Here is a 16,192-nt window from a genome sequence, read left to right as displayed (position 1 = left end):
TGAAAACTCATTCTTCTCCAAATTTAAAGTAAAATGATTGTTGAGCTGGAAAAAAAAATCTGTTAAGCTAATAAAATCTTAATTGAATCATTAAATATCGATTTTATATATAATATTTCTTGTAAGAAAATGATGAAAAACGAGACAGAATTTACAATCAATCATTATATATAAATAATTAATTGAACCATTACACTAATAAATATCAATTTCTCGCATAATAAAACTTCAAGCTTCTACCCTAAAGTCCTAAAATATTCTTCTTATCCGACTTTAGTGAGATTTTATCCAAAAATGTTTTATAAACTATATGATCAACAACCATTTAACACAAGAAAATCAGTGTTTGATAATTGAGAAACTGAAAGAAAATGAAGGAAAACTATATTATTCATTATGAAAATACAACTATTGTATTTATGCAAACGTGAATTGATATAACAAAATAACTACTGAATAACAACCATAATTAACAGTAATTATTAGAGTAGTTATCAATAACTGATAGTTGTTAGTCTAATGATACGTAAATTTATACTAAATATATACAAAACTTAAATAAAATATAAATATAAATTGATCTTAGAATTACTTATATAAACAATTATTCAGATAACTTTTAACGAATGAATAGATGAATGTTTTTCAAAATTCAACTGTTTAATTTATATTTAATAAATATTAGTTTATATTATTTAAATAAATTTAAAATTTTATATACATGACAAATATAATTATACCACACAAATACCAAAATAGTTATCTTTTAATACAAACACTTTTCTTTTTAATGTTTAAGAGAATGTTAAATTTGATTTGAAAAAAGTTTCAATATGGTAACCTTTTGAGTCAGATATATTCTGTTAAAGTGCAATTATTATTAAATCATTTTACCAATTTGGTAATACTAGAAGAAATCCAACGTTCAATATTCATATCCCAGCAATTAAAGAAATACAACCGAGAAATGCGTTACAATTAAACTTACTCCATATGCAATTATCATATATTGTCATCATAAATAAAATTTACCCAATTATTTATTTAAATCGCATAATCAAAATAAATTTAAAATCTAAATCTAAAATTTCTTTAATTATCATCCGAGTCCCAACCATTAAAAAGGAAATGCTGTATCCATAGTTGGCCAATGAACATTTAAAAATATGGAAAGTTGACAGGTAAGGAAAGCACAGCGCAGATCCAAACAAATATTGTGACATCAATCATCACATTCCTTGTTTGTTTTTGGTTTTTTTCCCCAAAAAAATTACCTTCTTTTCATAAATAGAATATTTATTTATAGATTTTTTCATAATAAGTCTTTAATATTATTTTAAATATTATTACATATAATATTAATTTCATTTACCAATACATTAAAAATACGAGTTATGCTGATTGAGCGTTACTTCATTGACATGATTATTATTGCTAATGTAGAAAGATTTGAGTTTTAATATACTGAAATATTTTTATTTATGGGTTGAAGAAGAATTATAAATTCTAGATATAATGTAAAAAAATCAGATAAGATTAAAAGTTATAAATTAAAAATTAAGAATTGCAATCATACACTCTTATGAAAGTAAAGTAAATAAAAAATATTATTTAATATTTTTTATAAAATAAAGTAAAGAACAGTTAATAGCAAAATCTATATCTTTGGGTGGGACCGGGGGATTAACTTAATGTGGACCCTCAGTCCAACACATTCTCGGGCTCTGCCCACTCAAAAGTCCCTTTTTATGGTTTTCGCTTTTCGCTCCACTAAGAGGACACTCTTCTTCTCATGCTTGCTGTCACTCTGAATCTTCTCTTCCCGCGTTCCATTTCTCGAACAGAAAGCGAATTCGAAAATTCGGCCATGACTTCCATTAAGCAAGAAGGTTTGCCACTAACTGATCCCTCCAAAATTGAACTCCGACGTGAAACCGCCGTTGTCTTGCCCGGGAAAAGAAGAGGAGCGCACGCCGCCCTTGGCTACATGTGCAGTGCAGGTCTCTAAATTTTAAACCTCTTCATTTTTTTTCCTGTTTGATTGTTCACGTTTTCACCTATGAAGATTCTCTTTATTTTTTCAAGCCCTTTTTCCCTACTCTAGTTCATGTTCGTTAATTTAATTTGTTAGCATACGTAGGTGGTTTCATTGTTTTTTTTTTCTCATCACTTGTTTGGTTATAGAGTTTTTGAATACAACAAATAAATCATCATTCTACCGTGGAATTTAAAATCTCACTAGCTTACAGTTGAATGTAAACAAGTCAACAGAATTTTTTGAATCATGAGCTCAACATATCGAGTTAAATGGACACGTTACAAAATTTATAAACAGTTTTTAAATTTCACGAAAACTTGTATAGAATGATAATACTAAACTAGAACTAATTTTATAAACAGTTTTTGGTTAAAATCGTGTTAAATAATATTAATAATATATCGAATGAAATAAATGTTCTTGAAATGAAGTTGTACCCTCTATTCTATGTATTGGAAAATTGAGAGTTTTCCTACAAAGATTTTGCGAATAAGCTATCTACTTGGAAGAAGGAATTATAGAGTAGAATAACTGTCTATTTGTGTGTTGAGCTTGAATCTATGTTAACGGAGGCCACCAATCAGATTAATACATAGATTCTTTTCATTCTATACTTTTAGCTTGTAGAAAGATTTGTCCTCTTCTTTTTTTTCTTTTTTTTTTCCGTTATTGAACGTGACAAAATAAACTGTAGATAGTTTCGAGATTTGTATCCCCTCGTAAGTATGACAGAAAAATATCTTATGTGTATTAATTCAATTGCTTCGACGTGTAGCTTGCATGGTGGAAAGGGTCTATATAATAGTTTCTGCTATTCAAGAGAGTTACCGAGGTTGTAACAATCTGACAAAAGTTCTAGTGGAAATTTTGCCGTAGTAATGAGAAAGTCTTGCCATGTTTGGTTTGTTTTATTTGAATGATGTTTGTAAAAATCACTTATTATTGGAAGTGGTATTGTTATTCCATTATCTCTTTATTTCTCTCTACGTCTGATCATAATATCTTGAATTCTTTGTTCTTCTTAATTAGTCTTTATGTAATTGAAGAGGATTCCTTCATGAACTAGAAAAGAGAGGGAGACCATAATTGCCGGTTCATTTATCACCATTTATAAGAATCCTTTTGCTTATCTGTTTGTGCTTTTTGTAAGCTACAGGATTTTTGGCTTTATGTGTAATTTTGACACAAGGGTAATAGAAATAAATGGTTCTAGTTATTTATTGAATCACCTTCAGCCTCTGCAGTTACCCTTTTTGATTAATTAGTGTTTTTCCATGAACACTACTAATTTATCTTTTCCGTTTATGCTTTTCTTTTCTCTCCACAGTTCTCTTGGTTCTGTTCAACAAAGCAGCCCTTTCTTCTTACAGCTTTCCATATGTAAATGTGATCACACTTTTCCAGGTAGATCACTTACTAAGTTGGTTTCCTGAGCTAGCCTAAGTATACTCGGCAGAATAGTTAAATGTTCCAACAGTTGAAAGACTTATAGCATATCTTCCTTTTTAAGATCTTCAGTGACAATTTTCTTCATAAACAATTGCTAGCAGCTAAACTTCCCTTCCTATATAGTTGAATATATTCCCAAGATGTTTCATGAACAGAGCAGAACAAGTGATATGAATCAAAGAACTGATTGATGACAATTTCAATCCTAAGTAGATTCTAAAAGTTGAAGCTCTCGCACTTAAAATTTCCGTTTTCTATCTGTATCAGTTATTGTCCAATTTGACATTTCCTCTCCCTTATAGTTTTTCAGTAATGTAAATATCATTTTCTGTCCAATTTTAAGTTATTGGGCACTGTTTACTGCAAGTTTGTCATTTTCTGCATTACCTTTACTTCCACAGCATGTGCATCCTGATCTGGTCTTTAAAGTGCTTAGCCTGCTATGATATCTAGAGAAACTCTTCATTTGTGCTATAACATAAAGGTTCAAATACCCATGACACTACTGAAAGGTTTTAAAGAGCGGGGAAAAGCTTTGCTACTTGAAATTACTTTGCCAATCTATGTTACCTAGACTTGGAAGAGTATCTGATATAGGTATGTGTCCAGCATGCATGTTTAACTTTTTTAAAGTTTTCCCTTGTATTTGAAGAATTATACCCTATATCCATTTCCGAATATAAGTTGGACACAGATGCTAGACATGGGTACTGTAGAGAAATGAAGAATCAGGTAACATAGTTGCCAATTAATTGATAACGATCCTCTATTAAAAGATACTAGATCAACCCATCAGCAAACTGCAGTAACTGTTGAAGTTTTTGAAAAAATCAATGATATACATCGAGGTAAAGGATCATGGATTTACACTAGTAGTGTCTTTTCCTTATAATTTTGTATGGTTGAAAAAGAGCTTGAGAAAGATCAAATCACCTTCCTTGTACAACCCCCTCTCCTTTTTTTCCTCTCCTAAGAAAACATGGGCATACTATTGATGTCAACAATTAGGCTTTACATGTATTTTGGTTGTTTTATTACCACTTGACAGTTAACAGATCAATTACTATCATATTTTAGAAATTCAGTATCGCAAATTTCTATTTAATTTCTTTCATGTTATTTAGACTTCAGTCATTGCACCCTGTTTGACTTTTGAAGTTTGACAATTGAACCACAACACATTAAAAATTTTCCTTATCTTAGTAGTTTATAAATCAAGTTGCTTTTATGTGTATTTAGATGCTATCTTCTTGTGCATTTCTCTATGCCATGAAACGCTGGAAGATCATCTCTTTCTCAGAGGGGGAGCCACAGAGTGTTACAAGCAACCCAATCACCTTAATACCATTGAGGACACTAGTTCATACCCTCCCTCTGGCAGTTTCATACTTGCTATACATGGTATGATATTCACTTTATGCGTGCTTGGTGAAGTTTTAATCTTTCTCCTAATCGTTCCCTTTACTTGCTTGTCTGGTTAAAGTTAATCACCATGGAATCCGTTCGTGGCATAAATGTTCCTATGTACACCACTTTAAGGCGGACTACTGTGGCTTTTACCATGATTGTGGAGTATCTTTTGACAGGACGGAAACACTCATCATATGTCGTTGGCAGGTACGGAGCCCTTCTATATGCTATTCGTCTAACAATTCAGTCATGCATTGTATTTAAGGCATCTGCATGCATGTGCATTTGGTTTATGTGGTACGTGCACCTCCTACATCATAAATAAGAATGCTTTTACATTTACAAAATTCAAATGGTTCCTGCCACTTTAAGCTTTCATGTCTTGCCCACATATGAAGTTTCACGTTGAATATTGTGGTTGCTTAGAGAACTGAGATTTCTTAGATTTCTGCATCATAAACAAGAACTCATTGCTTTTATATTTACAACATTCCTGACATTTTGAGCTCTCATGTCTGAAGTTTTACTTCTGAATTCTACGGTTGATAAGAAGAGTTAAGTCTAGACAGCTGGGATGTCTTAAAATTTCTTCATCATAGCACCATGAGCATCAGCTAACCTTGGTGCCTGAGCATAGCTCAAGCACCATCAAAGACCCCCAACCCCCCAAAAGAAAAAAAAAAGAGTTCTGTATCATAAAAAAGAAAGCATTGGTTTCATATTCACAAAGCTCAGAGCACTCCTTCCATTTTGAGCTCTCTTGTGTTGCACAAATTTGAATTTTCACTTTTGAATATGTGGTTGATGGGAAGATTTAAGTTTAGACAACTGGGCAAGTTTGCTTGAGGTGCAAAAATTATTTTAAGCCTGAAAACAAAACAGGGTGTCTCTTGCAATAGAAAGTTTGATAATTGATAGCTATAGTTTTCATGTTCTGCAATTATATATATGAAATGTTATCTTTTATGCATGAGTATCTGAATGTTCAAGGCGTGACTAATAACTTTCTAATGGACTAATCCAAAGATTTCATCAGTGTAGGGATAATTATACTTGGTGCATTTGTTGCTGGAGCTCGCGACTTGTCATTTGATGCCTATAGCTATTCCATTGTTTTTATGGCAAACATCTGCTCAGCAGTATATCTTGCTTCCATCGCTCATATTGGTACTAAGCCATTTTTGTCTCTTCGTCTCTCACAGAATGTTAATTTCTTTCTAGTTATTTGAGAGCATTTCCTAACTTTTCAGGTAAATCCAGTGGCCTCAATAGCTTTGGCCTTATGTGGTGCAATGGTAAAATAAAAGAACTAATAGAACTTTCTTATATCCTTATCTATATAAAAAACTACAATGAGGCTTTATCTGAACTTCTAAAAAATTTTGGTTGATTCTTGAAGGAATAATTTGTGCGCCAATCTTGTTATTTTGGACATCATTCAAAGGTGACCTTGAAGCGTTGATGAGCTTCCCTTATTTATATTCTAGTGGGTTTCAGGTGCTTCCTTTTTACAAAATAATATATCTCTTTCTCTGTTTACATTCCTTTTACTCATGATGTTGTTGAGAAAGTAAGTGCATTCATTGTTAGCTATTTTGCAGATCTATCCATTAATACTTCAGTGCATTCATTGTTAGCTATTTTGCAAATCTATCCATTAATACTTCTGCTCAGTTTGCAGCTATAATATTGTTTGGTTTTGCTAATGCAGTCAATTTCTTTTTGTTGATGGCGATTACCAATCTTGCTTGTCATGCAGTCTTTCTTTTATTGCTTTCCCTGGCAACAAAGTTTTTCTTAATTGTTATCCTTCAAATTCCTTTCTTTTGTTAACTCATTTGGGCAAAATTTCTTAGCTTCTCTAAAGTTAAGCCAAGATTATACCGACCCTAATGATATCATGACATGAGATTAAAAAAACTTTATAGCATTTAAACTCTTTTACATGTTAATCATTTTAACGTTGTGCAGGTTGTGATGCTTCTCTCTTGTATCATGGCTTTCCTAATAAATTATTATGTATTCTTGAATACAACACTCAATTCAGCTTTGACACAGACAATATGTGGCAATTTGAAGGTGTGATCACTTGTTCTGCTTTGGACATACTTGTCATTGGCTTTGATGTTTTGTCACTAAAAGGACTCTTTTATTATGTTTGGACGGGAAGAAGTGTTTTTGGGAGGGGAGTTGAAAGAAGACTCAAATGAGGTGAATCATTCCGGAGATCACTGGATCACTGTGCCTGGAATTTTTAGTTGTCTGTCTAAACCAACTTTAAGCTGCAGTAATGAATTGTCTGGGCTTAAGTTTCTTGAATGTCCATAAAGTTCACTAATCAAGATTTTTATGTCCATAAAAGTCATCTCACAGTAGGAAAAAGAGTGTTTCTTCAACTCTTACGGTTTAACAATTTTGCATGGCAACAATTTTGCTTTTCCTTTTTTTACAAAAGACTAAAAGAGGTCAGAGTTCTAGAATAGGGGAAGGGTCGAAGGGGTGGGGTTGATGGAGATAAACTTGGGGTTCAAATGTTTTTCCATGTGAAATAATGGTTTTATTTGGTCTGTATCATGCCTTCAAAATGTCCTACTGGTCCAATAGATGCTTTTTCTCAGCCTTTCATTTAATTTGTTCTCTTGCATGTTGGTGATGCCTAATAGCTAATTGTACTGTGGTAGGATCTTTTCACTATTGGATTGGGATGGCTACTGTTTGGTGGGCTTCCATTTGATTTGGTGAGTATGGGCTCCTTTTCCTTGTCGAAGTTTATATTTGCAGGACCCGTAATAACCTGGGATACTTTCCCGTTTCTTGCTTTTAGATGAATGTACTTGGCCAATCTCTTGGGTTTTTGGGATCATGTTTGTACGCCTACTGTAAACTCAAAGGAAAATAGACACATGGCCGCTGCTTGAGAGCCTCATACTGGAGGTAAATATTAATTTTAATGGCTAATTACTATTATCCTTTTCTTCTACAAAATTTTGATTCAAAGATAAATAGTGTAGAGCGCACATGAATATCTTCCGTGGTCAAAGCTCCCTGCACAAATAGGCAAGCATTTAGGCGTATAAGAGGAACAGGGTCTCTTTTGCTTTTCAATGTCACCCAACACAGAAAATGGTTGATTATAAAGAACAGTAGTTTCTTCTATATATATATAAAACTTTTCATAAAGAAATTTTGAAGTTGCCCAATTTTGATTTCACCAAAATTCCTGCAACTAATACTTGCTATGGATACTTGGTTGCTTTGGGTAGTTATCAATGGTTATTCCTTTGTGCAACAACATTGCTCCACTATGATTCGAGTTGTAGTAAAAAGCTTCTTTGCAAAAGGATAAGGTGCGTACATCTGACCTATCCCAAACCCCATAATGGAAGAGCCTCGTGCATTTTGATATATGCCCTTTAGCATATGTTTCTTCTCCCTAAAGATTAAGATTGTTGTGAAAATATTGGTTTTGAAAAAAGCGGAAAAAGTATATAAAAGATACGGTTTTAATAAATTGAAATGCCATAAAAAGTGTGTTTAAAATAATTAGATTTTTAGAAATGGAAGGAAAATAAAATCATTTCATCAAAAAACCTAATTAGATTTTTGTTTGCTTTATTAAATAAATCATGATTTCAAAAATAGAATTTAAAATGTTTGATCTATTTTTTTAATCAAGAGGTAAGGAAAAGGGATTAGTCAGAGCTAATATTATGGTCAACCACAGGTCCACATCAATATTGTTTGGTATCTAGGGATTCTTATATTATTAGTTGGAATGCATTTGAGCTCTTTTACTAAAAAAAATGAGTAAATTAATACATTAGATTAATGAGTAATTTGATCTTTTCATTAAAAGTTTTGTTCATTTATACTATTTAAAACCAATCTTGTACATTAACATGAGGTATATGTGACACATCACGTGTAATTGTCTAGTTATTTCGTCAGCCACATCGGTTTTTAATCATACAAATAGATAAAATTTTAATAAAAATAACCAATTAACTTTTTAAGTAAAAAGAATAAACTGTATATTAACTCTTGATAAAGTGACGTCTATGGTATTTTTACCTTCATTAGTCACATATAAAACATGGCTTTTGCTGGATTAATGTAACACAAGAAAAGAAAATTAAGATACCTTTACCTATAATGCAAAATGAGTATCGGTTTCTTGTACTGCAATAACTCATTCCTGCTCAAATCAGAAAAATCGCTACCATTGCTCTGACACATGAGACATTATTATAACGTAGCGACAATTCATGAACTAATTTCTTTTCTTTTCACCCCCCCCCCTCTGCTTTGCCATGGTGTGCCCACACTGACTTGGGGACATTTCAGGTATCCCTTTTCAGTCTCCATAAAAGGTGAAATTGTGTCCATTTGTGCCTGAATCTTTTACAAAAGCAAAAAGCTTCTAATATCCACTTATTGCGGAGCAATTTTTTTGGGGGAAGAGAGATTCTAGGAGGTAAATCTCTGCTATCTCCCATGTGTGGTGTGGACAGTAAATAATAGTATGGTTTAAGGCAATGTAAGAGAATTGAGAAAGAGATGGGTAATAAAACTCTCGAGATCTTGAAGGTAGAGGTGTGTCTTTCTTGTCTCCACAAACTGACAACCCCAAGTTTGGCCTAGTTGCCTTCCATGATTGAAACATACTCCTCAGTCCTCACCCCACGTTTTGTTAAAAGCTTAAATCTTGCTTTCAATGTTCTCGTTTCTCAAATGCACTTTCTTGACCTTTCTTACCAGAAACCCAGAAAAAAGGTCAACTTCTTTTATCTTTATTGCTACGGTTCATAATGTCATTGATCTTGGTGTTAGGCCCATTTAGTATTATGATTAATAATCACATTTTAATCGTATTTTTAATTTTAAATGTAAGGTAAAAAAAAAAGGTTAAAATTTCGATATATGAAATATTTTTTTTCTAGGTATAAATATTAAAACTATAAATAAATTTTGATTTAATGTGAAATGTTAGGTATAAATTTTAATTTTATATATTAAATTTTAATTTGATTTAACTTTCAATAATCACTGATAATATGATCAAAATTAACATCATTTCACATTTAATATTACATAATTTACATACACAAACAGTTATATTAATCTAATATGAAAATAAATGTATATATTTATTATTTTAAATGTGTACAGTTGAATTAGAATAAAAAATTCATATATATATTATGACAATATAATATTTATGTGTATAATTGCATCAAATGAAATTTAATGTATCAAATTACTATATAAATTTGATATTTATTTAAAAAATAGTTTTTACACTTTGAACTGTAGATTACATTCTAACCCAAAGTTCAAATAGTAAACCAAACTAATCCCCTCCCCGGTCAAAGTAGCTTATATAAAGTCAATTATTAAAAGTATAATAATTATATTTAATTTTTTGGAAGTGCATGGAATATGAATTTATTTTATTATATCTTTTGTTACGGATGGATGCATTAATTCCTCAAATTTCTCCACTTGATAGAACAAAAGTAAAAGAGTATAAAAGAAAAAATAATAAAAATAGTGGAAACTTGAAAAATCAAAAGTCATTCAACTACACACTTTCATTGTAGAGATGCTAAAAAAGTAAGCTAGCTTTGGGTGATAAAAGCCAACATGATGATGATGATGGGCCATTACTATTCCATACAAGTTGAATAAATCTCTGCATTAGTAAGAAACATGGGTGTCTCTTTGTCCCCACCCCTTTAATCAACAACAACCTCACCTTCCAAATCTATCTTCCCACTCTTCATTCTGAATCTGTTCCATTTTAAACTAAATTTCAATTTTCAAATAATTTGTATTTTAATTTTAAATCTTATTTTTGACACGAATTGTTAAATCGATTTATTCTAAGATACAATCTTTTACTCAATAATAGATTTGATATATCGTATTGATAGTCGAATCAAACGCTTGATGGTTACTAATTAAATTATTTTTTTTAAGTGGCTTAAATAAAAATTAATAAATAAAAACAATGTAAAATAAAATAAAAGCTAAATATTGTGCTATATACTATAGCGTTTGACCTATCGTCCATTTATTGAGACCAAAAATATGCAAAAACTGAGATTAAAAAAAAAAGGGGTTCCTAGGATCTGGTGAGAAGGGAATGGAATGGTTGAAGGCGTGAGCGAATCTGTATTGGTAGTGGCATGCCAACTTATCCCCCCAAACACATGAGTGTTAGAGAAGAAGGGTGCTTTATTTATTTTTTAATTAAAAAAAAGGTTGCTTCTTTTTTTAACAGTTCCCAAAATCTTCAAGAAGAAGAATAAGAAGAAAAAGGAGGACCCGCCACTCCCTTGTTTGAAAGAAATGGAAAAGAGAGAGAGGAAAAAAAAAAAAAAAGATGAAGCAAAACCCAAGGAGTGTGTTCCCTAGTGCAGGCCCAAGGCAGGGCTCCTTTAGCGCCGGTGTCTCCGCTTTGGCTTCTTACAACCCAACCAAATCTTTGCCCCTTTTTTTTGCTAATTGCTACGCGCCGGTTTGTATGAATCTAACTAATACTATGCATACATACATACATACATACATACATACATACACACATACATACGTATAGGGGTATATTATACTCACGTATCTACACTGAGTTCAAAACTTCAATAATATCAGCTGAATAAAGATTCGGTACAAGTTGAACTCAGAGATGAATCTTGTAAAAAGTCATTGATATTGATATATACGGATACGTACATATAAGCCAACTATCTTATTCACTTGATTAACATCAGATAGAAAGGCGGAAAAGAGTTTTTTTGGGTAGGGTTCTTTATTTCCCTTTTTGAGGAGACTGTTTCCAGGTGCATGCGCAAGAGAAGGAATTTGATTTTTATTGAGTACAAATTAAGCATGGCAAACCCTAAAAAGTAAGTTCATCATTTCCCTCACCTTCTTCCCCCTCGGTCCTCACATCCCATATTCCGTAATCACATTTTTAAATTAACGACAATCAATTGCAATAAATATCGAAAATGTTAACGAAATAGCAATTTCTATTTAAATCTCCACCTGTAATCACTCTCTTAGTTCTTCTTCTCTCGTGCATCAAATAAAGTTATAATGGTTGTTTCTTTTGTTGACAATCTCATCACCTTTCTTTTTCTTTTCCTTTTTGTTTTTCCTCCGTTTGAACCCTAATTCAGCCTTGTTTTTTGATTGATTTGAGTGGTACTCCATAATCAACAGTGATGATCATCAAATACTTTTGCTGAAAACTTTGAGGTTTACATTAAGGTGAGTACTTTTTGAATTAAACAGAAGAATGTCTCCTCCATTTGTCTTTTGTTAATGTTTTTTTTCCTCATAAATGTAGCAACATGTTTATGTCTTAGTGCACCAAGAAACATCATATTTTTACTGTATTTGTCTTCTTGTTGAATAATAATTGATTTTTAGATTTTTTTTTCTGTAATTTGCTTTTAGCCCATTTCATAATTAAATTCAGTGATTAGACAGATTAATAGTTTAAGCATCAAAATTTTGCCTTGATTTTGACACAATTAAGGAAGGAATAAAAATCATGATATAGAGATCCCACTTTGTCATTATCATTCTCCCAACCACCAGCAAAACCGCCATGATCTCCACCTTCTACTCCATGAAGCTAGGCATCTTTTTTGCCCTACCAGGGACACTGGAAAAAAAGAAGATCAAATTTTACTGTCATGGGGGCCATATCTAAAACTTCTCTATTCAAGTACCCTCTTTTTCTTCGTCTTCTTCTTCTTGTTGTTGTTGGCTGGTTGGTAAGGGGAATGGCAACCATGCAAAGTGTATAAAAGCTTCAAAGGTGGCACAAACTCTTTAAACACCGATCGAAGTGTGATTCTCTCGTTGCAATATTAGTGAGGGATGATCATTAATATCTTCTTCTTCTTCTTTTCATGCATTTGATCATGCTCAATGCTTGAGAAGCAAAAGAAAAGAAAGCGATGTTGGTGAGGTTCAATCCGAAGACGGATTTACGAATTGATTCAGTCGTAAAATACGATCTCAGATTGAGCCGCGCCAATATCACTTTCCACATCCCTTCTATTTTGCTTCCAAGCTCTTCTTCCTGTTGTTCCTTTTTAGTTACTGTTCATATATATGTATGTATGTATATCCTGGATACAGTATCTTTTTATTTTGAATTTTTGCATGGTTTTTTTCCAGTTTATTGTCGAACTGATGAGACACAGCAGGTACGTAGTTGTTTTGTTTTGTGGCTATTTTGCAAGGATGATCATCCGACTATGGTGTAAACCGCTGCAAACAAGTTTTGTTGATTTCCTTTGAACATGTTGCACCCATATTCTTATTGTATGTATTTTAGATACAGATATTGCTCAATGTTTTGGTGATATAATAGCAATCAAATGGATGAAGATCTGGTCCTTGGCTTTTTTTAACACCTCCAATATTGTCCATTTATTAGCTGTCTACTGTTTCATTATCCAATAGACCATTTGTCGTAATTACGAGTTTGAGCCCATTAAATGTATAATTTCACTGTTTCATTATCCAGTAAAATAGTGATTACTTTCAATATGGGTAAATTGTTTCAGTGGTTTCGTCATAAAATGACATTTTGCTACTAACGGGTTTGGCTATGTCCGACATACATTGATAGCAAAGTGGCAATTCATTTTAAATATATATTATTTTATTCAGCATTTCTTTTTGAAAATTTTGTATTAAACAAAAAATTAAATGTTAAATATTTTCTATGATTTACCAAAGATTGATTTTTATCACATAATATGTGAGTTATGGATTTTGAAATAAATTCTAAATTATCACTTCAAGAAAGGAAAATGCTCCTAATTTATTTGCATAACATCTCTAAACTATAACTTTTATTTTAAATTAGTCTCTAAATTTAAGAACATTTTAATTACATTCTTAAACTATTGAATTTATGTCAATAAGGTCCTCTCGTTACTAAAATCATTAATATAACCATTAAATAATAAGTCAAATCTTATGTATCATAGTTTAAAGAAAAATGAATATTGTAAAAATGGATGTATAAATCTTAGTTTTGAGATTTTTGAAGTTTTTACAAAATTTTTATCATCCATTCTCCTTTTTCGGTTTTACTTTATTTTTAGTTTTTATTTTTAAAAGTTACATTTTAAATTATATCATATAAGATTTTTCATACCATTTAACTATTAAATTAACAGTTTTAATGAAGTACCTATTTAATATAATATCAACAATTAAAGGATACAATTAGAATATTTTGAAATTTGAATATCAAATTAAAATGAAAATCACAGTCTAAAGACATTTGTGCTACAACCATTGTGTTTAATATAGAAATTAATTAAGCAAATATATGGTCATTGTGTTTAAAATTTTATGGGGTTGATTTGCCTAATTCCTACTGTATTAAATCAAGTGAGCTTGAAAATGATACAATTTATTTTCAACAAAACTATTCACCTTTTATTTTTAAAATACAATTACTTAAAACACTTCATAAATTACAAGTTAATAAATATGAGGCTAGGCCATGCCATCAGTTTGCCCAGTATACTAGATCTGTACACCAACTGTTGTGTGATCTGCTCCATTACGTAAATCCGGTCCAATTCATTATTTTAAAAATATAATATAAAATTTCCTTTTTTTTAATTAAAAAATAATATAATCTTAAATTTAAAAATCATCAAATTTTTTATGACCAACTTCATATGCCTTTTTTTTTTTAATAAGAAACGGCTACCATTAAAGTTTAAATTTAAATATTCTCTGCATGGGTACCATGTGAAGGCTCTCAACCACATGGATAGTTCAATGTGCTCATCAACGCCTGACCCTGTATACTCATCAGTCTGATGGAACAAATCCTAATTAATATTAGAGCTATATCCTATTTATTTCCTAAGGGATTTAAATCGTCCATTCCTAAAAGAAGTAAAAAAAAATTAAAAGAAAAGAACCTTAAAAGTCGATCGCATCCTAGTTTTTTGAAAAAACAAGAAAACCTAGCAGTTTCTCCTCAAACAACCCACTCTTTCATCAACTACCATTGTTCCATCTTGGAAAGATCTGTACTTTTTACGCATTTGATGGAATTTCTTTATGTTCAGGATTTGAGATTACTTCTCTTAATAATATTGTATCTAAGGTTTGAGTTTGAGTTTTTCCTTAAAAATGTAATATACTTTAACATTTGTTGATTTTATCCATATGTTTTAATAAGTCAAATGATGAAATATGATGATGAATTTTTAGAATTCAATTCACCGATATGAGATCAACTTATCCAATGATAATATAATATATTAAACACTAATTTAATTTAATTTATTTTATTTTGTATGATTGCAAAATGAGAGACCATAAATGAGAAATTTATTATTTTTATCGATACAAATTACTTAATTCACACTTCTCTCTCTTTAAAATCTCAAGTCGCGAAATCCAAATTCGTTAATACTTATTTGGAACTGCATTTAAAATTTTTAATAAACATTTAAATGATATGAGTTATTCTTTGTGTCTTTTTTAAATATTGTATTTAGATCAAGACTCAGATCTAAATTATATTTTTTTTATCAAAGATAATTCAAATAAGTTGATGGTCTCAAATCTTTAATTTTCGATCTCATTACCATTCATCGGAGATTTTTATACGAGCCATAGTCTTGGTTAAATTTTTTTTTTTGAATTTTTTTAAAAATTAATTAAACTCCTAATGTTAAAATCTATCAATCACCATTGATAGTCAGCATGATATTCTCTAGAGCTACTATTGTTAAAGCCAATTATAATGGTTTCTTTTTCTTTAAGACACTAAAAAAAAAGTAAGTATAAACGGGGAAATGCAAACATAATTAAACCACTTTTATTTGTAAAGAATTTGGGAATTTGCTCTCTCTTTTTTTACAGTAGTCTCTTAAGGAAATGATTTATAGAATCAAGTAAAGCAGAAGTGAAGCTAGTCGCTGGCTGGGGCTGGCCCCTAAAACTGATTTTTTTTTTATTTTAATCTCTCTGAAAATAATAAAATTGTAAATTAATTTATGATAAAATTATATTTTGACCCCTTTAAATATAAAAAATTATATTTAATCTCTTCAAAAATAATGAAATCATAAATTAATATATGATAAAATTACACACAAATCTTTTAAAAATTTTATAATTCAATTTAACACCCCTAAAAAAAATTCTGGTTCCCTTGAAGTAAAGCTTAGATTGCAAATTGAATGCTATACAAAATATGTACCTTACATTATTGAACTGCTCTCTAGAGGTGCTCAT

The 16,192-nt window shown here is 30.9% G+C and overlaps 1 protein-coding gene and 1 long non-coding RNA gene across 3 annotated transcripts; both read left to right on the top strand.

The window, feature by feature from the left end:
• The first annotated feature begins 1,786 nt into the window (after positions 1-1,786).
• LOC121217460 (UDP-N-acetylglucosamine transporter UGNT1) lies at positions 1,787-8,314 on the top strand. 2 transcript variants are annotated; one of them, XM_041093048.1, is made up of 11 exons: positions 1,787-2,000; positions 3,366-3,442; positions 4,727-4,888; positions 4,971-5,104; positions 5,934-6,064; positions 6,148-6,192; positions 6,297-6,394; positions 6,869-6,976; positions 7,579-7,635; positions 7,722-7,831; positions 7,909-8,314. In XM_041093048.1, the coding sequence occupies exons 1-10, from the start codon at positions 1,793-1,795 to the stop codon at positions 7,794-7,796; spliced, it is 1,095 nt and encodes a 364-aa protein (XP_040948982.1). In that variant the 5' UTR covers positions 1,787-1,792; the 3' UTR covers positions 7,797-7,831; positions 7,909-8,314. The 2 variants fall into 2 exon arrangements, with proteins under 2 accessions (XP_040948982.1, XP_040948983.1); XM_041093049.1 differs by having other exon boundaries at positions 7,904-8,314.
• Positions 8,315-11,301: 2,987 nt separating this feature from the next.
• Positions 11,302-13,463, top strand: LOC121217459 (uncharacterized). The gene is made up of 2 exons (XR_005913547.1): positions 11,302-12,169; positions 13,091-13,463. It is a non-coding gene; the product is annotated as an uncharacterized lncRNA (long non-coding RNA).
• The last annotated feature ends 2,729 nt before the right edge of the window (positions 13,464-16,192 follow it).

This window comes from Gossypium hirsutum, chromosome D05 (assembly GCF_007990345.1).
Source record: "Gossypium hirsutum isolate 1008001.06 chromosome D05, Gossypium_hirsutum_v2.1, whole genome shotgun sequence".
NCBI classification, from domain to species: Eukaryota; Viridiplantae; Streptophyta; class Magnoliopsida; order Malvales; family Malvaceae; genus Gossypium; species Gossypium hirsutum.
Note: the sequence above shows the minus strand (reverse complement) of the source record. Positions and strands in the feature narration are given on the sequence as shown.